Here is a 27,145-nt window from a genome sequence, read left to right on the forward strand (position 1 = left end):
CTCGGATGCTCTAAATAAAAATCTGCAAAAGCAACAGAGACCTCCAAAGCAGACATCCAAGCAACCTCCACCCCCAACACAAACCATGAAACACATACTTCACAAAACCAGTGTGCCATGCAATCACAGCCCTTAAGGCAAAATAACATACCCAACATACTAGTAATAGGTGATTCTAGTCAGGCTCACTGACATCCCACTCACTAGGCTGAATAACGAGAAGGTTACTGTTAGCTGCCTGTCAGGTGCCAGGATCCACCACATAACACAAGCACTCAGGTCACTCCAGAACAAGTACAAATATGACTCTGTCATTGTCCATGTTGGTGTGAATGACCTGAGCCGTACCTCTCTGGACTACATGAAGAGAGACATGGAAGAGCTCTCTGAACACGTAGCCCAGGCTGGTATGACCCTTAATTACCTTACCCCATTCCACTGTCTTGAGAACCCATCTGAGTTTGGCATTTTACTGAATCCACACTGCAAAAAGAAACAAAACAAAGACTAACAACAGATAAAAAAAAATCCATATGTGCAGTTAGGTGATACCTCATATTGCATTTATTAACCTTATTTTGTCAATAACAGAGGTAATATTTGTTGCATATGTTTAATATAAGTATTAGTAAGTTGTAAGCTCAATGTCAGCATATAGCAGTGATTTCAGTCTCAGTTGCTTTACTGAGCATATATGTTTCCTAACAATGTGCATGTGCCATACAGTCTGGAAACTAAATTGCAATGTTCTCCATGATGTACTTCTGCAACCTCTTGCTACACATGGAAATTTGATCATTGTGAACTTCATATGCACTGTCATAATTCAATGTTTTTGGGGAGTTGTCTGTTGCATAGTTTTTGTTCATATTCTTTTATAATTCTGCTAAAAACTTGCTCATTATGCCCTGCTTTTCAAAATGCTCTGCCTGGAAAGAATGTTCTACAGCTACATAGACCTGTTGATCTCTGCATGCACCGAAATCACTTCTTTGGCTGTTAACTTTATTCAGATTTGTGCATATAGTCCAACCAGTATTTACTTCTCTTATGTCATGTTATCTGCCCTACTATTTTGTTCTTCCACACAACTGGTGGTTGCTTGCAGGTTTACCCCAGCACACATATGCCATCTTCTACTGGTTGTGATGTGTGCTACTGACAGGGTGCATTGTTTTACTGTTACATTGTTGGTTAGTGTGGGCAGTGCCGACCGGCTGCTGGGTGCACAACAACCATTAACTATGCTATTGTGATGTCACCCTATTGGCATGTTATATTTTATTGCTGGCTTAATCTTTGACAGAGTCTTACTGATGTCACTTCTGCCATAGAGCGGCACTAGGCATTATACTTAGTCCACACCATGAGATGATGACTGCGGGTGTCCTATTGTCATGGTCTTACTGGATTAATGGCTGTGTGCAATTGTGCTGCATTTCCATGGTAACTTTACCTCTGCTGATTGATACTCCAGTTTTATGAGTAATTTGACACTGTAGCAACAGCAGTTGCTGCCTGCCTTTTATATGTAACCCTATTTCCAGCTATGCAGCTCTCAGATGGGGATGCTTTTTCAATATCCACATGACCGCGATATCAGTGTACAGGACAGCACATTATCTACTTGTGACCTGCACTGCTGCATCTGCATGACAGTCATTACTGACCAACTCATATGCCTGCTGCGCCAGTGGGCACTGTTTCTGTGTTTGTTACTAGGTATTACTAGGGGACCAGTGTCCATACTGCCGAATTATACAAATGCATATACAGTGATATAATAATGCTCAATCACCTGTTATTATTCAACATGGTTTCCTTCTGTGTTCTGTTTCTATATAGACTGCTAGTCTGCTTTGCCATATGGGTATTATCATACATGTAACCTAAATAACATGTGGACCCCAGTGACTTGCACATCTTATATTACACTGATATTGTACTCTTGTAATATAAAATCTGTTTGCAGGATATAAGTGACTTGAACATACCCTGCCAGGACTTGGGCATGGAACTTCAACGCATACTTCTAATTAATTGTAGTATCTTGCATTCTTTGTGACATTTCAGTGGCTCATATCCCCCGGCCACAACAGTATCATTTGCCATATGATGCTGAACTATGTATCCACCAGCCATACTGACTTTCACTGTTATTTTTGCATGATGAACTGTCCTTCCTGTGACAATCTAACGCTGTGTTCAAGTTCCCTTCAGGATTTTATATATATTTGTCTGCAGGAAAGCACTCCTTTTCATAATTTGTCCAATTCAGTGCCAATTCAGTACTACAGCCAATATTTAAATTATATTACATTTGTTAATTTATGGCCGCATGGTGTGACAGCAGTTAGCATTGTCACCTTACAGAAAGAAGGTTCTCCAGTTCAATTCTCTGTTTGGGGTGCCTTCAGTCTAGAGAGCTGTAGTTAAGTAGAACTTGCAGTAGTGTATTTTAGTCTTCGGTTAAATACAAACTTGCAGTTTTAAAAAGTACTGTATTTTCATTTTTTGTGTTTCCTAATTGTGTGTTTCTTTGAAGAGTGTGCTATGTGACCAATTCTCTCTACAGTTAGTTCCCTACCACCCTTCCACTGTTTCTGTATTGGTATTAGTGAATATTTGGTGGCTCTGGAATTGCCCACCTTCTGTAGAAAGTCAAGTTTTAGAACACTTCTCCTGGGTCCATCTCATTTGCTCACTTAACAGAGTACAGGTGAGATGATCATGGATTTCGTGTCTAGTGTTCAATTGACTTAATACAGAAAAGAAGATTTGAAGAAGGCAATAGCCAGCCTACTTAGGTTCTTCAACTTTCCTCTCTCCTTGCACTTAAAAAAATGCACTTTATTAAGTCTGCTTTTCTGTATTTGTGTTCCCTCCATACTTTTGTTTTGCTTTTCCTTAAAAGTAATCAATTTTATTTATTCTGTTGCATTTATTACTTCTTGGTAGTAGCTAGATATTAAATTGTACGCTGTTATTCTAAGTCTTTGGTTTAGCACTTGGGCTTCATACCATTTGTTTACATTTTGTGAAGGTTTGTGGTCTGCACTGTTGTGGCGGGACAGGTAGCACATCCTTCTCAGCTGGGAATTGCTGATTCAAGGCCCAGTGTGCTATTCGAAAAAGTGTATTAGCTCTGGCAAGCTCTTGGGCTTCAGGCCAGTGATTCTGATAAGAGAGTTGTGGTCCTGCACTCTTGTGGGAGGGAGATGCACAGGATTCTGCCCTTCTGAGCTGGGAATTTCTGTTATTGTGCCTGCTTATTTGGAGCGGTTTCTTTTCTGCAAAATTGAGATTAAGCGCCTTGTTGCTGTAGCATAGACCAGATTCAGGCCTGCTGAATCTAGCTTTGTTTGTATAAGCTTGAGCACTGATCCAGGCCAAAATGTCTTTTTTTTTGGAGAAGGTTCCCCTGCACCCTAGTAGCAGGGTGTGCAGTTAGAACTTGTCTAGATTGAAGACTTCTGGATTGGTGTGCTCAGTTTAAATCAGTTTGTTCGATTTCTATTGGTGCTTTGTTTTATATATATATATATATATATATATATATATATATATATATATATATATATATATATATATATATATATATATATATATATATAAATATAAATTGCAATTTGTTCATCTGCTTTTTACTGCATTTGTGTTTCTTCCTATTTTATTACTGAGGCGTGACTACAACTCTGATCTACGACATATAACAATAAGTATGTCTTTTCTGTGCATTTTAAAGTGTTTTTCTGATTGTATCCTGCTTTATTTTCTTGGAAAAAAAATGCATATATATATATACTATATATATATATATATATATTCTTGTTTCACTGCCTTTCTAAGCACTAGTATAGTCAGTTTTCAGGTCAGTGCTGAATTCAGGGCTGTGTTACAAATCTCTGTGTTTGCCCATACCTTATTACTTGGATAGAAGGAAGTTTCTCTGTTCACCTGTGTGAGAGGAGCTTTGAGCAGCCTATCTGTCCCTGGAGGAGTGGTTTCAGCCCAGAAATTAGTAGTTTATAGGCCATTTGGGCTAATTTCTATCTCTTTCATTTTTCCCTGCTATAAATACCGCATTTGCACTTTTTCTCTGGTTTTTAGCAGGCGGGGCAGTGCCGGTTAGCTACAGGGTAAAACTATTCCGGCTCCACAAAGTCTCCTCACTTCAATTTTTCCCTTGAAACTAGACAAACTTTCAACAACAAGCACTCCGAAGCCATTCATTTCTCACCCCAGCACTTTGCTCAAAACTTATAGCAAGCACTTATAAACCTAGCACTAGACCCTCCTGTACTTGCGCTGTACAGAGTGGACAGCATGTACTACAAAAGGTACCTCACTAGAGAAAAGATGCCTGGTGTCAAAGCCATGGCCTGCAAGCTCAAGCTACCAAAAAGTGTATTGTCATCCATTGTGCCCATGAACTACCACATAGCTGGTAGTCCCACTTAATACTTCGAAAATGTGATAAAGAGACACAGGACACAGGTGGACAGTAGTCTCTCCTTTGATAATCACATCACCACAGTGGTCCAAGAAAATCCTTCTACCAATGTGTGGCTCACCTCATCACAAAAACATGGCTTGGGTTTCTCATCCAGAAAAAAAAGACGTCATTTTTCCCCTCTACTCATCACTCATTAGACCCATTATAGAGTACAACGCCCCTTTAGTATGTACCTCACAAGACAAATACAACAACTGGAAAGGCACAGAAGCTACCTCACACAAGAGGATTACTTGCCTCAAACAGATACACCCTTCTTGAGACCGTCTCAAAAACTTCGAGCTTCTCCATTGCACTTTATCGCCTACTCAGGCAATCTCTGCCTAGCATAGCATATGTCAAACCCAGAGCTGTTGGACATATTACTCCCACTAGAAATCCACCAGTCCTCTGAGCCACATACTCCTAGGGACCTAAACCTTGTCACACCACAATAAACAGGAACACATGCTGGAGGATAGATTCCTGTCCCAGAGACTTCCATACTCTGGAACAGACTACCTATCTATGTCAAACAGAACTCCTCATTAGCACTCTTCAAGAAAAAATCTAGCAAATGATTATGGATGAAATAGGAAATTCACCGGGCATCACTTCTGTGGCTCTGCTGGAAACAGGGGCACAGGAAAATAATTTTCTTGGGTGGCAAAAGCCAGGGTACACATTTTTGGCTGGGCTTGCCCCATATAGGCCCTAGGGCTAATAGCCTGAGTACCTACCTATGAACCTATAAGGCTCTCTGTTCAGACCTTGCCAACCATCCAGTGAAACAGTTTACTGTACCTATCCAGGCATGTCTAAAGGGCAGTTTCAGGTGTACTCTCCAGTCAACTATTGGTGAATCTGGGCATTTTGTGAAGCGTATGTTTACGCACTGCCTTATGTACTACAGACAACCCTCTCCTCCTACCACCAAACACTAATACATGCAAGGGATGCAATTATACAACCAAACTGGAGGCTAAGCTCTCTCAACCCAACACTGGATCAGACAGTCATGAGGAGAAGGGAAATACATGCATCACACCACCAGTCTCACATAGACCCATTAAACCAGCACTGGCAAAAAAACACACATAAATACATGAAAACATACTCGGATGCTCTAAATAAAATCTGCAAAGCAACCAAAGAGACCTCCAAAGCAGACATCCAAGCAACCTCCACCCCAACACAAACCATGAAGACACATGCTTCACAAAACCAGTGTGCCATGCAATCCACAGCCCGCATAAGGCAAAATAACATACCCAACATACTAGTAATATGGTGATTCTATGGTCAGGCTCACTGACATCCCACTCACTAGGCTGAATAGCTTGAGAAGGTTACTGTTAGCTGCCTGTCGGTTGCCAGGATCCACCACATAACATACAAGCACTCAGGTCCTCCAGAACAAGTACAAATATGACTCTGTCATTGTTATGTTAGTGTGTGAATGACCTGAGCCGTACTTACCTCTGGACGCTACATGAAGAGAGACATGGAAGAGCCTCTCTGATCACGTAGCCCAGGCCGGTATGACAACCCTGACCCTGAAGTGGCATCCTGCCCTGCAGCCAGAGATGAAACCACGGTATAAAGAAAAATTCTCGATTTCAACAGTTGGCTAAGTTTCTGGTGTCCCATTCCAAAGAGGATCCAGTGTCTGTCCACCTGGGATGACATGCTCGACAAGCCATGCTGCTTTGCTAGAGGAATGGCTTGCACCTGTCACCCTTATGGGCTTTTCGAATACTGGCCAAGGCTACTTGCCACCCCAGTGCCTTTTTTAGGCAGGCTCAAAAAGACAAACCACATACGTACGTAAATGCTTCAAGTAACAAACTGAGGGTAATGCTACTCAATGCCCCAAAAGTCTAAACAACCTCAAAATGCATGCACTTCGAGGGCACTCCTTTAGTATGGAGAAAATCAATATATGTGCAGTAACAGAAATCTGGTTTAAAGACTCCAGAGAGCACGCCAGCACTACCAGGCTACAACTCATACCTGCATGCATTTTGGCCACAGAACCCACACCCCTAATAACTATATATATCAACTCCAGAGTAAGCTACAACATTGGGAGGAAAATCCCTGTTAAGTGCCTTGAATACTGGTTGTCGACCAAATGAGCTGTCGACCAAATGAATGTCATCAAATGGTCTGTCAGTCTTCTGAAGTAGACCCATATATATACACACATATATATATATATATATGTGTATATATATATATATATATATATATATATATATATATATATATATATATATATATATATACCAGTGGCTAGCAATCCATCCATAAATGGGAAACAATACATAAAAAATAAAAAACACACATAAAGTTATATATATCCTATATACACAATTCAGAGCTGTAAGTTTCTAAGTTTCAGTACTGGTTTCAGTGTATTCACGTCATTCAAACCAAAAAAGGAGTCAGTTCTCATCTAATATTTACCCATATGTATTCTACATTTTCTGTTACTGTCAACATATAAGTCCTTTCTTTTTTTCAAAAATAAGCTGTAATACCATAAATTTGAAACTCTGTGTGCTGCTATCTAAAATATATTTATAAAGGGCATTACTTGGCACACCTTTGTTTAATATCAAATATGATCACATGCGATATAGCTTTTAATCTGTGGTTAGATTTGCCAATATAAAGGTTGAACATAGTACACAGTTAAATAGACCCAACATTTTGTTTGTTGTCAAAATCAACCTAATGATGTTTACAAACAAGGACTGCTTTTGTAACCAGTTAAATAAATTTATCATTAGAATGAATACAGTAACAAAATTACATGTTGTGCGCATGGAAGGTACCAGTCCTTCTGGCTATACATAGTATTAATAATATTATCCTGCTCTTTAGCTCAGCTTACTTATTAGGCTGGGGATTCTTTTTCCCAAGCCTCTGAGGAATTTGCAGTATTATTTACATGTTTCTTTCAGAGTTTATTTCAGTATTTCTTGAACTGAGTTGCACTTTGCACCTTGTATGTATATTTACATTTTTTTGTCTTGTTCTTAATAGTTGCGCACTTTGCACCTTGTATATATGTTTAAATTTTTTTTGTCTTGTTCTTAATAGTTGCGCAAGTCATTTGTCTTGTTCTTAGTAGTTGTATGTATGTCATTTATGTAATTTATACTTGGAGAGCCATTGAAACCGGAGTCAGATTCCTTGTATGTACAATGCCAATGTGCCGTAAATGAGAATCTGTGTAATAAATGAGAATCTGATTTATAGCAAGTTTTTGTTTAAGATTTACTGTTCCCCATTTATACCCAGACATTTGTTGTTTTATAGGTAGTGTATCCCTGCTTTTTAGTGAATTAAGTGTCTGTAAAATATTCAATTTTTTACTTATAATCTTCTTTACACAATCTGTGCATCTGTTATGTTTTACGATAAATCTAATCTTATGGTCACTATTAGTCATAAGTCTGTAATGAAAACCACTGCTAGAAGACTAGACAGGTCTTCTACAACCCTTGCTAATTATATATGGTAATTCCAAGATTGCTGTAATCCCGGGAAAGGAATATTCCTCTACCCATGGATTGTTGGTCTTGCTATACCCGTTGACCACTTGTCTGTGTTGACCAAATGGTGTTAATCCAATCTACTGGGTGTCAGGACACTGTCCATTCCATCCAGTGTCTACACCCAAACATATGTGTGTGTGTGTGTAGAAATAACATGTATGTATATAATCAAACCATTTCTTAGTTTTAGTATAATAAAACTTATATTTTTAGACATATAAATTTAAGTAAGAATAACATTAGCTACAAAGAATGTTGCCAGCAATTCTTATCCTTTGTATCATAGTATGTATTCTATTTATTCTGAGAATTGGTCTGTTAAGATAACATATGGTAAGGATTAACTGTCTCATATGCTGTTTCATGAGTTTTTTAAAATAAGACTACTAGTTTGGCAAATATGTTAAAGTCTGGGGGTTACACCAAATAGCTCATAGAAAGTATTATTAGAAATTAATTCGCTAAAGAAAATGGAAGCTCCAGATCACTCTGTATAAAGTGAAGATCAGAATAAATTTACAAGAGGAGACTCTAGTATTGAGTTGAACCGAGAATGATACTGAACTACACATTAGATAGTTGGATTATCAGGTATATTATTATGAGTAGTTGAGGAATTTAGATGAAGCTCAATCAAAATAAGTCTCCAGTTTTTATTAGTAAAGGGGTTACAGTGTGAACAGCATTTTTGAAAGGATGAGATGCCTTGACCCGACAAAGAAAAGTATACCGGTATCTGTAGTTGTAACAAATATAAAAGTGATGACCTTTTTTGAACAGTTTCTCTTTTTATTCTTGTAACATGAGAAAAAGTTATATAACCTCAGACTATTTAATTGTACTTTCAACAGTGTTGTCTTCAGCTGACTATTCTACTTGTAATGCCTTTTATATTAGATAGGTGACAAGAAATGTAAATGCATATCTATGAGGATAACTGTGCATTGAAGAAAGAAAATATGGAACAATGTCTTGTTACAAGCATAGCACTGTCTTAATTCCATTTTTCTGTCATATCAATGCCTATGTGAGCTCTGTATAATGTGTGTGTGTATTAACGTAATGTGTGTGTGTGTGTGTGTGTGTGTGTGTGTAGCATGTGTGTGTGTGTGTGTGTGACTTATTGATTATTAAACAAGTACTCTTGGTGAGTTATCGTGGATGCCTCTGCTGCTCCCAGGATAAGATGAACACTTTTAACTTTAAAAGTGCCCTTAATAATCAAATCACCCTGTAAATATACCTATGCAATATGTGTGAGTACTTGTGTGTGCTTGTTTTGGGGGTGTTGAGAGGGTTCAAGGAGTGGTGAAAGGTGTAGCCACATCAATAAATATTACATAGCAATCTGCAGATGCCAATGACATATACAAAACAGATGACCTACACACTATGAGGGTCTCCTGTATCCAGCTTTGTCCCACAGAAATGGACTGTAACTTGATGCTTGATGTTTGTAGTAAATGCCTTGGCGAAAAGCAAATTTATTAACTTGGGATTATAAAGAATCTCACAGAGAGGCCAAACATCAAGAACTGCTTGAAAAAGACAACTTACAAATCGTTTTTCTATGTGTGACTTAAGGTGAATACACCTGGGATGTCCTTAGCCTTCCTCATGTAGGAATCAGTTTCAGGCTACCAAAAAGTCATGTGTCATATATTTCAAACTCTGTATTTTATGGGCAGAATAAAGCAAACTATTTTTATCCAGTGATTTAATCAGCTATGATCAGAAAAAAATAAGCATTCCTCTTGCAATTTACAACTAAAGTCTATTTTTGTTCTATAGAAATGGACTACATGTAACCACTGTTCCACTGCTCTCCTGTGAGAGTCTGGCTCTTTGGAACCAATTGAATGAACTCAGCTTCCGGTCTTCCTTAGCTTAGGGGATATGGCTGCCACCTGGGATTAGATCCACCACCCTCATGGTCACTGAGCATTGTAGTGTATGTCCAATTCATTGTAAACTGAAATTCAAATGCCTCCTCATCAATTTCCACTCCAGTGCTTCCAGCAGCTTTACCTGAAATAGAAAGAGAAATCAAGAAATAAAAAGTTAACCTAAAAAGCTTCTACCAGTAACTTGTTTTCAGTCTTTTTATTTTATCCCCAATGAAAGAATTGCTTTACCTTCCCAAGATTTGCTGACTGTTTTATTCCATTATCTATAGCCTACATATAGTCCTAAGATACATTCCTTATTTATGTGGCATGTACTGTTAAACTAGGTTATCTACTGGACTGAGATTGATTTATATGTAGATGTCATTTGGGGAGAAAAGTTCCACTAGAAGTAATTAAAATTTTCTATATACATTCTAAAGTATATAGATATGAATACAACTTCATACTGAAATGTTGGTGCTCAAAATGCCAAGTGCTGAGAAGCTAATAAAAAAACACTGAAACCCCTGGGAGGCGCGGTTCTCAAAGATTGCTCTTCTCCTTTTAAACTTCTTTTGCAGGGAAGGCAAGCCCATCTGCACTGATGTGGGGAGCAAGCCCCCCATACCCACAGAACTTATATACTACCAACTCTGAGATCACCGCCTACCATGGAAAAAAAAGGGACTATTCAGAATGACTCTCCAGTCCAACTGGTGAATCTGGGCATTTTGTGGCAATGTTACAACTGCCTTATGTACACAGGACAACCCTCTCCTCCTACCACCAAACACTAATACATGCAAGGGGATGCAATTATACAGCCAAACTGGAGGCTAAGCTCTCTCAACCCAACACTGGATCAGACAGTCATGAGAAGGGAAATACATGCATCACACCACCAGTCTCACATAGACCCATTAAACCAGCGCTGGCAAAACACACATAATAAATACACATGAAAACATACTCGGATGCTCTAAATAAAAATCTGCAAAAGCAACAGAGACCTCCAAAGCAGACATCCAAGCAACCTCCACCCCCAACACAAACCATGAAACACATACTTCACAAAACCAGTGTGCCATGCAATCACAGCCCTTAAGGCAAAATAACATACCCAACATACTAGTAATAGGTTATTCTATGGTCAGGCACACTGACATCCCACTCTCTAGGCTGAATAACGAGAAGGTTACTGTTAGCTGCCTGTCAGTTGCCAGGATCCACCACATAACACAAGCACTCAGGTCACTCCAGAACAAGTACAAATATGACTCTGTCATTGTCCATGTTGGTGTGAATGACCTGAGCCGTACCTCTCTGGACTACATGAAGAGAGACATGGAAGAGCTCTCTGATCACGTAGCCCAGGCCGGTATGACCCTGACCCTGAGTAGCATCCTGCCCTCGCCAAGAATGAAACCACGGTATAAAGAAAAAAATTCTTGATTTCAACAGTTGGCTAAGTTTCTGGTGTCATTCAAAGAGGATCCAGTGTCTGTCCACCTGGGATGACATGCTCGACAAGCCATGCTGCTTTGCTAGAGATGGCTTGCACCTGTCACCCTTAGGCTTTCGAATACTGGCCAAGGCTCTTGCCACCCCATAGTGCCTTTTTTAGGCAAGGCTCAAAAGACAAACCCACCATCGTAAATAGCACAAGTAACAAAAAACTGAGGGTAATGCTACTCAATGCCAGAAGTCTAAACCTCAAAATGCATGCACTCGAGGCACTCCTCAGTATGGAGAAAATCAATATATGTGCAGTAACAGAAATCTGGTTTAAGACTCCAGAGAGCACCCCAGCACTACCAGGCTACAACTCATACCATACATTTCGGCCACAGAACCCACACACCCCCTAACTATATATATCAACTCCAGAGTCGCACAACATTGGGGAGGGGGGAAAATCCCTGTTAAGTGCCTTGAATACTGGTTGTCGACCAAATGAGCTGTCGACCAAATGAATGTCATCAAATGGTCTGTCAATCTTCTGAAGTAGACCCATATATATACACACATATATATATATATATATGTGTATATATATATATATATATATATATATATATATATATATATATATATATATATATATATATATATATACCAGTGGCTAGCAATCCATCCATAAATGGGAAACACTACATAAAAAATAAAAAACACACAAAGTTATATATATCCTATATACACAATTCAGAGCCGTAAGTTTCTAAGTTTCAGTACTGGTTTCAGTGTATTCACATCATTCAAACCAAAAAAGGAGTCAGTTCTCATCCTATTTACCCATATGTATTCTACATTTTCTGTTACTGTGGTAATATCGTCCTTTCTTTTTTTCAAAAATAAGCTGTAATACCATAAATTTGAAACTCTGTGTGCTGCTATCTAAAATATATTTATAAAGGGCATTACTTGGCACACTTTGTTTAATATCAGAAATATGATCACATATGTGCGCTTTTAATCTGTGGTTAGATTTGCCAATATAAAAGGTTGAACATAGTACACAGTTAAATAGACAACATTTTTGTTGTCAAAATCAGCACGTTTACAAACAAAGGACTGCTTTGTAACCAGTTAAATAAATTTATCATTAGAATGAATACAGTAACAAAAATTACATGTTGTGCATGGAAAGGTACCAGTCCTTCTGGCTATACATAGTATTAATAATATTATCCTGCTCTTTAGCTCAGCTTACTTATTAGGCTGGGGATTCTTTTTCCCAAGCCTCTGAGGAATTTGCAGTATTGTTTACATGTTTCTTTCAGAGTTTATTTCAGTATTTCTTGAACTGAGTTGCACTTTGCACCTTGTATGTATATTTACATTTTTTTTGTCTTGTTCTTAATAGTTGCACACTTTGCACCTTGTATGTATATTTACATTTTTTTTGTCTTGTTCTTAATAGTTGTGCAAGTCATTTGTCTTGTTCTTAGTAGTTGTATGTATGTCATTTATGTAATTTATACTTGGAGAGCCATTGAAACCGGAGTCAGATTCCTTGTATGTGCGCAATACTTGGCCAATAAATGAGAATCTGGCCAATAAATGAGAATCTGATTTATAGCAGAGTTTTTGTTTAAGATTTTGTTCCCATTTATACCCAGACATTTGTTTTATAGGTAGTGTATCTTTTAGTGAATTAAGTGTCTGTAAAATATTCAATTTTTTACTTATAATCTTCTTTACACAATCTGTGCATCTGTTATGTTTTACCATAAATCTAATCTTATGGTCACTATTAGTCATAAGTCTGTAATGAAAACCACTGCTAAAGACTAGGTCTTCTACAACCCTTGCTAATTATATATGGTAATTCCAAGATTGCACAATCCCCGGGAAAGGAACTATTCCTCTACCCATGGATTGTTGGTCTTGCATACCCGTTGACCACTTGTCTGTGTTGACCAAATGGTGTCAATCTACTGGGTGTCAGGACACTGTCCATTCCATCCAGTGTCCTACACCCAAACATATGTGTGTGTGTAAATATGTATGTATATGTCAAACCATTTCTTAGTTTTCGTATAATAAAACTTATATTTTAGACATAAATTTAAGTAAGAATAACATTGCTACAAAGAATGTTGCCAGCAATTCTTATCCTTTGTATCATAGTATGTATTCTATTTATTCTGAGGTGAATTCTGTTAAGATAACATGGTAAGGATTAACTGTCTCATACTGTTTCATGAGTTTTTTTAAAATAAGACTACTAGTTTGGCAAATATGTTAAAGTCTGGGGGTTACACCAAATAGCTCATAGAAGAAGTATTATTAGAAATTAATTCGCAAAGAAAATGGAAGCTCAGATCACTCTGTATAAAGTGAAGATCAGAATAAATTTACAAGAGGAGACTCTAGTATTGAGTTGAACCCGAGAATGATACTGAACTACACATTAGATAGTTGGATTATCAGGTATATTATTATGAGTAGTTGAGGAATTTAGATGACTCAATCAAAAATAAGTCTCCAGTTTTTATTAGTAAAAGGGGTTACAGTGTGAACAGCATTTTTGAAAGGGATGAGATGCCTTGACCCGACAAAGAGTATACGGTATCTGTAGTTGTAACAAATATAAAAAGTGATGACCTTTTTGAACAGTTTCTCTTTTTATTCTTGTAACATGAGAAAAAGTTATATAACCTCAGACTATTTTAATTGTACTTTCAACAGTGTTGTCTTGCGCTGACTATTCTACTTGTAATGCCTTTTATATTAGATAGGTGACAAGAAATGTAAATGCACATATCTATGAGGATAACTGTGCATTGAAAAGAAAATATGGAACAATGTCTTGTACAAGCATAGCACTGTCTTAATTCCATTTTTCTGTCATATCAATGCCTATGTGGAGCTCTGTATAATGTGTGTGTGTGTGTGTGTGTGTGTGTGTGTGTGTGTGTGTGTGTGTGTGTGTGTGTGTGTGTGTGTGTGTGACTTGATTATTAAACAGAGTACTCTTGGTGAGTTATCGTGGATGCCTCTGCTGCTCCCAGGATAAGATGAACACTTTAGCTTTAAAAGTGCCCTTAATAATCAAATCACCCCCTGTAAACCTATGCAATATGTGTGAGTGCGTGTGTGCTTGTTTTGGGGGTGTTGAGGTTCAAGGAGTGGTGAAAGGTGTAGCCACATCAATAAATATTACATAGCAATCTGCAGATATGACATATACAAAAACAGATGACCTACACACTATGAGTCCTGTATCAGCTTTGTCCCACAGAAATGGACTGTAGCTTGATGCTTGATGTTTGTAGTAAATACTGGCAGGCAAATTTATTAACTTGGGATTATAAAAATCCTCACAGAAGGCAAACATCCAAGAACTGCTTGAAAAGACAACTTACAAATGTTTTTCTATGTGACTTAGTGAATACACCTGAGATGTCCTTAGCCTTCCTCATGTAGAGTCAGTTTCCAAATACCAAAAAAGTCATATGTCATATATTCAAACTCTGTATTTTATGGGCAGAATAAGCAAACTATTTTATCCAGTGATTTAATCAGCTATGATCAGAAAAAAATATAAGCATTCCTCTTGCAATTTACAACTAAAGTCTATTTTTGTTCTATGAAATGGACTACATGTAACCTGTTTCCTGCTCTCCTGTAGTCTGGCTCTTTGGGCCAATTGAATGAACTCCTTCCGGTCTTCATACTTAACGGGGATATGGCTGCCACCTGGGATTAGATCCACCACCCTCTGGTCACTGAGCATTGTAGTGTATGTCAACTCATTGCCAAACTGAAATTCAAATGCCTCCTCATCAATTTCCTCCAGTGCTTCCAGCAGCTTTACCTGAAATAGAAAGAGAAATCAGAAATAAAAGTTAACTAAAAGCTTCTACCAGTAACTTGTTTTCAGTCTTTTTAACATCCCCAATGAAAGAATTTACTTTACCTTCCCAAGATTTGCTGACTGTTTTATTCCATTATCTATCTAGTAGCCTATGATATCCACATTCCTTATTCCCTTATAGTGGTGTACTGTTAACTAGGTTATCTACTGGACTGAGATTGATTTTTATGTAGATGTTTGGGGAAAAAAGTTCCACTAAGTAATTAAAATTTTCTATATACATTCTAAAGTATATAGATATGAATGGCTTCATACTGAAATGTTGGTACTCAAAATGCCAAGTGCTGAGAAGCTAATAAAAAAACACTGGAAACCTAGGAGAAGCGCGATTCTCAAAGATTGCTCTTCTCCTTTAAACTTCTTTTTTTGCAGGGAAGGCAAGCCCATCTGCACCCCCTGATGTGGGGAGCAAGCCCCCCATACCCACAGAACTTATATATACCAACTCTGAGATCACCATACCATGGAAAAAAGGGACTATTCCAAGAAATGGCCATCTCAAAGTTAGTATATGTAGGTTCATTTTTCATCTATTCAGTCTCTTGCTCTAATGGGTCGACACTTCAAATGGTTACCAAATGGGCTATTGACTTGTTACAATAATGTTGGATTAGTGAGAAAAGAAATACAATTATATGAGTATACACTATGAAAAATACTTTCAAAAAGTAATGTTAGTAAAAATGTAACAAAACAAACAAATTAACAAACTATATAATACTGTATATTGATTTAGAAAGGAGTTATTGGCTATCATAACAAAAGCTAAAAACTGGTAATAAAAAATACCAATAAAAAATACATACAGATGTACAAAAAATTAACTGTATCAAAATCTATATGGATGCTGTTCAGAGATAACATCATTTTTATTTATTTATTTTACAGTTTGTTTACTGGGATAGTCCATTGGGCCTAGAAGAGCATGTTTTCAATGGATTCCCGGGGAGAAAAGCTCCATAAGAACATTATACAATTTGGATAAATCATAAAAATCATAAAAATGAATAATATAGCTTACAACCTACAAGAGCAAAAGGCAAAAAACATGTCATCAAGTATTTTCAAAATATCTTAGTTCATACAGTGGTAAATCTAAAATAGAGGTGAGGGGGATTTGTATAGGTATCATATAAGAGTTATAGCAGAGTATACAGGGTATAGGAATAGATTAGGTGTCAATTAAGAAAAAAGAGATAGAAGAATATGTGGTATAAGAGAAGTGAAAGGGGTGGGAAGAAAGGGGGGAGAGGGTAAAGGTAGCTAGGAGGTAGTTATGTAGTGTAAGAGCAGGAATATTCCCATAGGGATATGAGATGGGAATGAAGCAAGGTTTTAAAGGTAGAGAGGTTGGGGGTGGTGCGGATGAGAGGCGGCAGGGAGTTCCAAAGCCGTGCTAGAGAAAAGGATAGGAGTTGTTTGCCTGGTGAGCATGCAGGCTTGTGTAGTTCAATTAGATTTTTATTATCTGAGCTCAAGAGTCTATTGGGTACGTGCATTTTAAGTTACCTGGCTAGAAAGGGGCAGAGGGATGGACGGAAGATACGGTTGTGAGCGTGAGTGAGTTGGATGTAGGTAAAATGATTAGGGAGCTCTAGCTTTAGTTTGAGAAGGGCATTACAGTGGTGGGTAGAGGATTTGTAACCAGTGGAAACTTGGAGATTTTACTGTAACAGGAAGAGAGTTTAGTCTTTAGTGAAGCTTGTAGGTTGGTGAGTAGAGGGCCACCATATAGGAGGGAAGGAATTAGGTATGTAGTTGAGAGGACAGACCTAGTGGAGGGGGTGAGATAGCAGGAGTGGCGGTAAAGCATACCAAGTTTCTGGTGAGTTTTTTTGATATTCGTTTGTAGGTGTTCATCGATGAGGACACCTAAGGGTTTGGTATGGGATACTATCACCAGAGAGGAGTTGCTTTGGCTGGTAATAATAAAAGAGTTCTTGTCGATAGTGGTACTTTTAGTGGGAGTGAATATCATAAGTTTAATTTTTGATGCGTTGAGTGCTAAGTGGTTATCTGACATCCAGTGCTCAGTGGCAGAGAAAGCTTCTTGGGTTAGTTTTAAGAGAGAGGAGATGGTGGTGACTGAACAAATGATTGTAGAGTCGTCTGCGTAATGGGTAAGATTAGCCTTGGGTTTTTGTGGGGATCTTTTTCCACTTGTGACTGCCAACAATCAATCTCTTACCATAGGTTTGCACTGACCTTTGTGCTTGTTGCAGAGGCCATCATCCTGGTAGCCATAAAAAGAGTTTATACAGATTCCCTTCCACCCTGCACTAGGACAACCCCTTTCTCAGTGTCTTGTGGTTTGACTTGAACTCCCAGATTGAGGTGACATATGCATAAGGGCAGATCCTAATTTCCCCCAACCCAGAGAACTACCCAGCTCTCATGCTCCAGCATGGCAAAGGATGGATTTTTTTACTTAGTGAATCAAAGTCCTTCTGTTACACAGCTGCTGTGGACACTGCCAAACATAGCCCTCTGATGTATGTACACTTCCATCCATGGGCCGGCTTCCATCTACAATGCCATTCATTTCTTGGCCATCATGCAACATTTCATGCTGCTGTAGTAGGCCCAGCATTAGATACAGACCTCAGCAGGACCGGGACAATCTGCCTCCCTCTCTTTGAGATTGCCGAGCTAGCAGTGGCCTTTCATTTCCACCTCCCCTTGCTGGTTGCTTCAGCACCTGGGATGGTGTCCATAGCCAAGTCATAGACTGGGCTTTTCCTCAGTATGTGACAGAAACAATAATTAAGATGACAAGATGAAACAAATGAGTGATAATTAAAATACGACAATGACATGTAGGATAGCGAGATGGTTTGATTTTTTTTAAAGCAAGTACATTTAGTACCTGTCATAAAGTTGGAAGAGACCATTATATTTTTGAACAAATATTTTGAGTTGCAGTGTTAACTTTCACATGATAGATCATTCCAGATGTTGCCTACAAACTTGTGAGATAAGATTTGTTCACAGTTTGATCACTTTCTGATCTATTTCAGCCTTGTGATCAGGCCACCCCCATTGAATTGTTTCAATTTAGGGATTTTAGAAAAAAATCCAGCTGTGACCTGCTCCTAATGAACCAGGCCCATTTGACTGTAGAGCTGTTGAACCAGATGTACTGGTTTCTGTTTGGACTTAGTCTGTCATGGAAGAAATAATCTTTGTCCCATATGCCTCAGCCTTACCATCACTGAAAAATGGAAATTGGAGCAAATCAAGCCCTTTTATGAGATGGAAATTATGGGATAAATGTTGGAGCACATTTTCAGCAGGTTGGTTGAGTCTCATTTAAAGTGCTTTATACTGGCACTGAGCTTGTTGAAATGAATAATGACTGCCAGGTTATATAATACAAATAAATGTATGAGACAATAAAGCTTTTATATCTCAGCTTACTATGTTTGCTTGACATCGGTACACGACACAGATATGACTTATTTGTATAGCCAGCGTGCTTCTTATACCTAGTTAGCAAGTGAAACATACTTTTAGGAAACATCATATTAGTCAAGTCACACACAGAATCTTCTGTGAAGCTCACATAAGTAAATCATTTTTTTTTAAATATGCTTTCAGCTACAGAAATTCTATAATACAAATCAGAAGCTAAACAAGATGACCATTTACATTAAAAAAAGTATAGAGCCAGCATACAGTGACCTGAAAAAAAGGTTTATTGGAATATATAAATATAAATATAACAGCAAAACAGACCGGTTTCGGCCGGACAATATCACAGCCTTCTTCAGTGTAAAGCAAACAGAAAAACAATGCTGTTTAAATATGTACTTCTCAAAGCTCATTGGTGGATATCTAAAATTGTTCATTAAGCCCTGGTGGAAACAATCTACCTAATCTCATAATCCATTTCTTTTCTTTGGCATTTAAAATAGAATGCCAACCTGTCTTATTGGAACGATTCCCTTGTATACTGTCAATAACCATAAAAGAAAATTTAGCAGTAGTGTTTATCATATGATGTTTATATAGTGCATTATGAGCTCTTATGTTCTTAATATTACTAATATGTTCAGATATGTGTAATCTTAATGGGCGGGAAGTTTGTCCCACATAAAAAGAGCCACAATTGCATGTTGCCAAATATATCAGCCAATCACTACTGCAATTAGCAAAGAAATGAAGATCATAAACTGAAGAACAATTCCTGCTAGAAAATTGCTTGGATTTACATACATATTGACAGTTGGTACAATGACCACAAGGAAAACAGCCATACAATGGTTCTCCCATCAACGTTGTTTGTGAGAGTTGAAAGTTGTTCAAGGTATTTCCACATTTATAATGATTAAAAAAAGAACTGAGATTTTTCCCTTACCCTTACCATTTACATTAAACATAAAATTAAATCAACATTTTCACTAAAGGCTGCTTGTGTTTGATTTAAAATGTATTGCAATTTCTTTTTAAGAAGTAGGTAGCACTTTGATCAGATTTCATTAGTTTAGTGATCAATGACCTAAAATGAATATTAATATGATACAGCACCCTCTGAAGACTCATCACAGGGTGTCGAGTTACTAAAAGCTCAAAATGCTCACCTCCATTGCTGCATTAAATCTGAAAATAATATTATTTTTGTATTTTTACAATCTCATAAAGACTGGCCATATGCTATAAAAATATTTTACATAACTTCACTTTGTAAGATGATTGTCTCAGCTACCACATTGCCATGAAAAATATACTCTTATTTTGCAAATGAATTACTAATAAAAATGACATATAATATACCACAATAGTATATTCTGTACAACTTGTTTCATTTTATAGTACTATATACTAATATTATTTTAAATTTAAAAAAGCTGTAGTTACCAGCATGGAATCCACTGCAAGAAAATCCTTGTTCCAAATAACTGCTTCTCCTGCTAACAGCTTCCATACAAGAGGAGGAAATGCCATAACCTAAAATGCATTAAATTATTCATTAGAATGAAATTCAAACCCAAAATGAAGGCAAATAAAAGTGCTGGATTGCTGGGCTCTGCAATTTGAATTTGTGATTTATATATGCAAGGGTTCTGCAAACTCCAGCACTTAATGAGTTCGGCCTTTCATATCACTCCTAAAAAAGATTCATTTTTATACTCAAGAAAGTTTATTTGGTTAATAAAGCATGAATTAAACAAACACACTTAAAATATTATTTTCAGAATCATTAAAAATGTATGAGAATTTCATATTAAATATATATCTCCAAAAGCCTGAATTTCATACACATCCTGCTGTCATGTGAAAGCTTATGTCTCGTTAATAAAAGTGTTATGTGTAGATTGTACAGTTTGAAAAACAGGACAATGTGTTTGTGAAAGTTTAACAAAAAATATAATTCTGGGTTTGTGTGAATTATATTATACAATGACTATCCATTAGTATTTGAAAACAAGCACGCTGATTGGTCAGCCCAATCAGAGTGCCTGTTGTCAATCCGAGTATATACCAATAGAAAAAGGTCCGGTCGCCCAGACTTTTTTCCATTAATATATGCAACAAAAAATTTACTTTTGTTTCATTTTTTTTAATAAGCTGACAAAACTGTAGACTAAAATGAACAATAGAGATGGCACAGAGAAAAATAAAAGGATAATTAAGTACATTATTTAAATTAAATAAATGTACTTTATTATCCTTACATTTCCTCTGTCCTGTCTCTCCTGTACATTACAAGCCTCCTGGTTTGTTTGTTTTTTTTTTGGTTTTAGTTTAAAAAAAAAAGCAACGGAGATATTCCTTTGTGATTAAACCACACCAACCATGGGTAAATCTTCAATATTTACCACACCAACATTGTCAATTATTGCTATATTACAGTATTTAAGGAAAGACTATGAATGCACTATTATCACTAAGAATACTTCTTACTGATAACATTGCTATTTGTACAGTTTTACTAGCTTTTATTTTTCACAAGATATTTACATTTGTTTATCTTATGCTTTTTAAGTTGATTTTTCAGAAAAAGCTCTGAAATGCAAGGCTGTGTATAGGTGTGACATTCCATTACGCTTATATTATATACAAAAAATATAGATGAACTTGTATTCAAATAAAATTTTAAGAAACCCAGTTCAAACTTAACACTGAAATGAAACAAAGAAATATGAAATGACAAAATAATTAAAATGCTCAGTCTGTTTTAAAAGTCTTTTTGCAGATCACAAGATATTTACATTTGTTTATCTTATGCTTTTTAAGTTGATTTTTCAGAAAAAGCTCTGAAATGCAAGGCTGTGTATAGGTGTGACATTCCATTACGCTTATATTATATGCAAAAAATATAAATGAACTTGTATTCAAATAAAATTTTAAGAAACCCAGTTCAAACTTAACACTGAAATGAAACAAAGAAATATGAAATGACAAAATAAGTAAAATGCTCAGTCTGTTTTAAAAGTCTTTTTGCAGATCACAAGATATTTACATTTGTTTATCTTATGCTTTTTAAGTTGATTTTTCAGAAAAAGCTCTGAAATGCAAAGCTGTGTATAGGTGTGACATTCCATTACGCTTATATTATATGCAAAAAATATAGATGAACTTGTATTCAAATAAAATTTTAAGAAACCCAGTTCAAACTTAACACTGAAATGAAACAAAGAAATATGAAATGACAAAATAATTAAAATGCTCAGTCTGTTTTAAAAGTCTTTTTGCAGGGCAGAAGTAATATTGCTCTTTTGGTCTACTTAATCTCATGAAACTTGACAATACATTATCCTACAGTTTAAAGGGATGATATTTTTTTTCCAATGCAGTAAAATGTAACTGCTTAAAAATATTTAGAAAAGATGTTCTACCGAACTCAAGAACTGAAATTAAGTCATTGCTATTCACTGTGTAATGAGTAATGCTGAGCAATATGTTACATGCTCCAGAGCAGACATTTCAGGCATGCTGAATACAGTTGAGTTGCAGGTACTGTGTCTTTTCTTCCTTGACATTAACCTGTCATAATCCTGTAACCATATTGTATCTGGTACTTGAATATTTATTAGTTATAATATCAACTAATAATAGCCCTTGATTAGGGCTGCACAATATTCAAATGTTACAAGTTCATAGGTAAGTACTAGGCTAGTTGCCCTTCTGGGCCATTGCAAGCCTAGTCAGTTTCTCTTTTTGTGCTCAAAATAACCTATCCCATTTGATTGTAGACTAGTCATCCCATGGCCGATAATTATTTATTACCCCTAATGAGAATGACTAGGATCACACCATAGATAATTTGATGGGACCCATGCATGGGATAAAGCATTTAGGAGCTGCCTGTGTCTATTAATTGTACAGGGGGCAGTTCTGGAGTAAATTTTCTGTTTCCCATCCATTGATCGAAGTTGATCTTGAAAATGAACAATATTTTATGTGGATGTGTAGTCTGTTCCACAGTGATGGTATCCTGTGCGAGATACACCTGTTCCTCCAAACCATTTTGTTATTTTATTTATTTTTATTTATTTACTTGCAGTTTGTTAACCGGCAAACTCCATTGGGCCAGAATGAGCCTGGGGAGAAAAGCTCCATATACAATTATTGCAAAGCTAATATCAACAAAGTTAACAAGTACGATACAATTTTCAAAAACTACTAAAACACAATAATATAGAAGACAGAATAAGAACATATGAGCAACACAGTAATATAGAAGACAGAATAATAACATTTGAAGAAGGTGTTGCACTGGATGACATTAGAACATAAGTATTTTGGAGTACATAAGTATAATTTGGAGAGCAGGCATTTATGAGATGAGAGGGAGGAAGAATTAAAGGAGGAGAGTAGAACAGCGAAAGGTGAATAGGCTGTTATGAGAAAGGAAAAAGGCAGAGGGTGTGGAAATTAAATGAAGGGAGTCACTAGGCTGAGTTTTGAGAAAGGAGAAAAAAAGGAAGGGGGAGCAGAAATTATATAGATGGAGTCAGGTGGGGTGAGAGCATGAGGATTTCCAGTGAGAAGAGAGATGGGAAGGGATCATGGTCTTGAAGGAGGAGTGGTTTTGGGTGATTTGAATGTTTGGAAGAGTGAATTCCATAGATGAGCGAGGGAGAAAGATAGGAGAAATTGCTCAGGTGAGCATAAGGGTTTGTACACTTTGAGGAAGTTCTGGTTACCAGACCTGAGTAGTCTGTCAGGATGATGCAAGGTGAGTAAGGAGGAGAGGGAAGGGCAGTTAGATTGTTTGAAAACGAGTTTGTGAGCAGTTAGCAGTTGAATGTAAGAGAGATAATGGGGGAGTTCCAGCCAATTCAAGGAGTGAAGTGCATCACAGTGATGGGAGGAGGAGTTGGTCCCAGTAGCAAACTTAAGAGATTTTATTGTAGCAGGATGACAGTTTTGACTTTAGGGAAGATTGAAAGTTGGTGAGAAGAGGGGCTCCATACAAGAGAGAGGGGATGAGGTAGGAAATAGAAAGTATATGTTTGGATGAGGGAGTGAGATAATGGCTGTGACGATACAGCATTCTGAGCTTTTGGTGTGTTTTTTTTAATACTAGTTTGTATATGAATGTCAAACTTTAAATGTTCATCAATGATAACACCTAGAAGTTTTGTATGGGAGACGATTTCAATGGGAATCTTATTCTGACCGACTATGGAGAAGGAATTTTTATTGATGGAGGTGTTTTTAGCTTGGGTAAAGATCATAATTTTGATTTTGGATGCATTGAGAGCAAGGTGATTATTCAGCATCCAAGACTTGGTACAAGAAAAGGCATCTTGTGTTAGTTGCTTGAGTTGGGGAGGGATTGAGCATAGCAAATTATGATGGAATTGTCCGCGTATTGGAGAAGTTTGGTATTAGGAATGCACTGATGAAAATTATTAATGAAGATGTTAAAAAGTAAGGGACCCAGTATTTAGCCTTGTGGGACTCCTGTTGGAGTGTGAAGGAAGGAAGAGGTACTATTGTTCCACTTGACGACTTGTTGTTTATTAGAAAGGTAATTGGAAAACCAGTTAATAGAGGAGGGGGAGAGATTGAGAAGAGAAAGTTTGGACAAGAGAAGTTTGTGGGAAATGGTATCAAAGGCCTTTGATAAGTTAAGGAGAAGGGTAGATACACTTTTGCCAGAGTCTCAGGTGTGGTTGATGATGTCAAGGAAGGAGAGAAGGGCAGTGGTAGTACTATGTCCAGGTCTAAATCCATGTTGAGTTGTAGAAAGAAGTTGATTGTCTAGGAGGTAGTGAAGGAGTTGCAAGTGTATGCATTTTTCAAGGACTTTTGAGATAGGGGACAGGATGGCTATAGGACGGAATTGGAGATTTCAGTATTTTTGCCTCATTTGTGGAGGGGAATGATGAATACTTTCTTCCAGAGGAGGGCGTACATAGGATTCTTGGATTGAAAGGTTAATAAATATGGTGATGGTTGATGTTTCAGAAGAGGTTTAGTTCCCTAGCTGGTTTGTATGGTAATGGTTGAGAAGTATGGTGATAGTTGATATTTCAGAAGAGGTTTAGATGGTTGATGTTTCAGAAGAGGTTTAGTTCCCTAGACTGAGTATTTCTGATGTCATTTGACTTGCTTGTGTACAGTAAATCCATCGGTAAAGGGTCAGAGGATGCCTTGTATGCCAGGCACAAGTCACCTCTTAGCAGTGTGTAGGATTCTGAGTGTAGTGACAGGGCTTTGAGTCAGGCCATGTAGGACATGTTGTTTAGGCCTTGTATCCTTTCAGTAAGGTATCTCTGTGGCCACTCCAGTTGTTGCATGTGTCTGAACAAATACATGTAAAAGACAGTATTATATTCAATGGTTGGCCTAATGAGAACTAAATAAAGGGTGACAATGACCTCCTTTGAGCTAAACACAATCCCTTTGTTTAAAAGCTGTGCATTATAAAAGGGCTTTCTTACAATATATACATGTTGGTCAAAAGTTAGGTCACTGTCCACATAAGTTCCCAAATCCCAGACAAATGGATTAACTCTTAGGGGCATATTGTCAATGTGGTAGTTCCCTGGGATGGATGACTTTCCAAAGGATACAATAATGCATTTTTTGCTATGCATTTAAACTCAGTCCATGATTTTGGCACCAGTTATTTATTTGAGAAAAACATTCCTGCAGGATGGCTAATTCATTTGGAGAGTCAATGACTGCTTCTAGCTTGCAGTCATCTGTAAACTTAGTCAGCCACAGCCCTTTGGTGTTGGCTTTTACCTCAGAAAAGCAGATCCCAAACAGGAGAGGTCCCAGCACAGAACCCTGGGAGATTCCACTGGTGACTGGTCTCTAGGGTGGAAACTTAGCCTATTTTTATTATCTGCATCCTATCTGTGAACCAGTTGGCAATCCAGTGGGTAACATAGGAATTTATTTCCAGTTTCTTTAGCTTTTCTACTATGCCAGGTGGGGAATTGAGCCACAAACTTTGGCCAAGTCGAGGTATGTGGTGTGTACCATTTTGTCTTCTTCCATTGCTTTGGTGACCTTTTTAAAAAATCTACTAGTTTGAGAATGACCTGCCCTTGATGAATCCAAACTGAGATGGGTTTAGTGTTTGGAGGTTCCCTATGTCCTGGCTGACTAATTCTATGATAACTGTGTCTAAATTATGCTTTATGCTATTTAATATGCATTCAGAGATATTTTCAGGACCCTTCTATGCAGTATTTCTAGCTTTCGATAGCACTTTTAGGACTTGGTCTTGTGTGATAGCTGGAGGGGAGCCAGTTTCGGGTATATCTTGCCATTTCGGGTATATCTTGAGGGACAGATGTAAGAAGAGAGGGATAAAGTTAGAGTGAAATTTATCAGCTAGTACGTTTGCTATATTTTTCAGCCTCAAGTTAGGTAACATGGTTCACAATCAGCTCAGTGCATTGCTGCATTCTGCTTTTGAGATTACGAGCATAAATAAAACATGCCTTGTGATTATCTTTGGCTTGAATATCTATTTTATCCTCAATCTGGGAATGGTGGATTGTATTAAGCTCCTGAGTTGTTTGTTTATTTCAGTGACAGGGGCTCTAACATTCTGGTAATCACTCTTCTTACTTTTGATCAAAATTATTTTCCTTTTGTTATAGAGCTTTCTGATATGATGGTGCCATCATGCAGATTTGTTTCTGGGATTTGACTTGCACTTGTTCCTATGAGTAAAGTTGTATAAATGCAGATGTTTACATGCTAGTATAATGTGGCGGTTTACATTTCTGCATATTCAGTTGAGTTAACTGGGTTTGGTGGGCATTTGAAGCTTGCGAATGTATCACTTAGTAGTAGTCTCTTAAAAAAAAATTCTGAACATACCTTGGATCTCTGGTTTCAGTTTTATTTCAAGGAGGCTGCTTTATGGTCAGTGTGATGCCTCACCACTAGATCAGTAATCAGGAAGCCTCAGTCCTCACCACTGGCAACAGTGTGAGAACGTTCACTGGGTGGATGACAGGCACGCACACAGTATTTCCAGATGCTGTTTTTTGCATCAAGTGCAATTTCCCTTAAGAGCACACAGAGACCACAGTCAGTCTGGGGCTGGTTTCTCACTCTTTCTCCAGGTCCCCAGTAAGACTCCCCACTGGCACAGCTATATAGTTGAGATCTCAGTTGAGTGACCAAGCCAAGACCTCCAGCACCCTCTCTGTCCAACCAGTGCTTTGTGTCCCTGCCCAATAGCTGACACACACACTTTGAGGTTTGATTTACACACACACACACACACACACACACACACACACACACACACACACACACACACACACACACACACACACACACACACAAACACACACACACATTTGGGAAAGGCTCGCACAGGTTTATTAGCTAT

General features: G+C 37.5%; 1 protein-coding gene across 2 annotated transcripts in view; it reads right to left on the reverse strand.

Annotated features, from left to right (window-relative positions):
• Positions 1–27,145, reverse strand: part of LOC122813452 (E3 ubiquitin-protein ligase HECTD3-like) — a 726,610-nt gene that overhangs the window by 144,854 nt on the left and 554,611 nt on the right. For both annotated transcript variants that reach the window (XM_044085768.1, XM_044085767.1), the window contains exons 15-16: positions 20,188–20,277; positions 15,064–15,270 (exon numbers count right to left, since the gene is read on the reverse strand). In XM_044085768.1, coding sequence (XP_043941703.1) covers positions 15,064–15,270; positions 20,188–20,277 — 297 coding nt within the window. The remainder of the gene's footprint in view (positions 1–15,063; positions 15,271–20,187; positions 20,278–27,145) is intronic.

The sequence above is a fragment of the Protopterus annectens genome, chromosome 10.part0 (assembly GCF_019279795.1).
Source record: "Protopterus annectens isolate FY-2018-M chromosome 10.part0, PAN1.0, whole genome shotgun sequence".
NCBI lineage: Eukaryota > Metazoa > Chordata > Ceratodontiformes > Protopteridae > Protopterus > Protopterus annectens.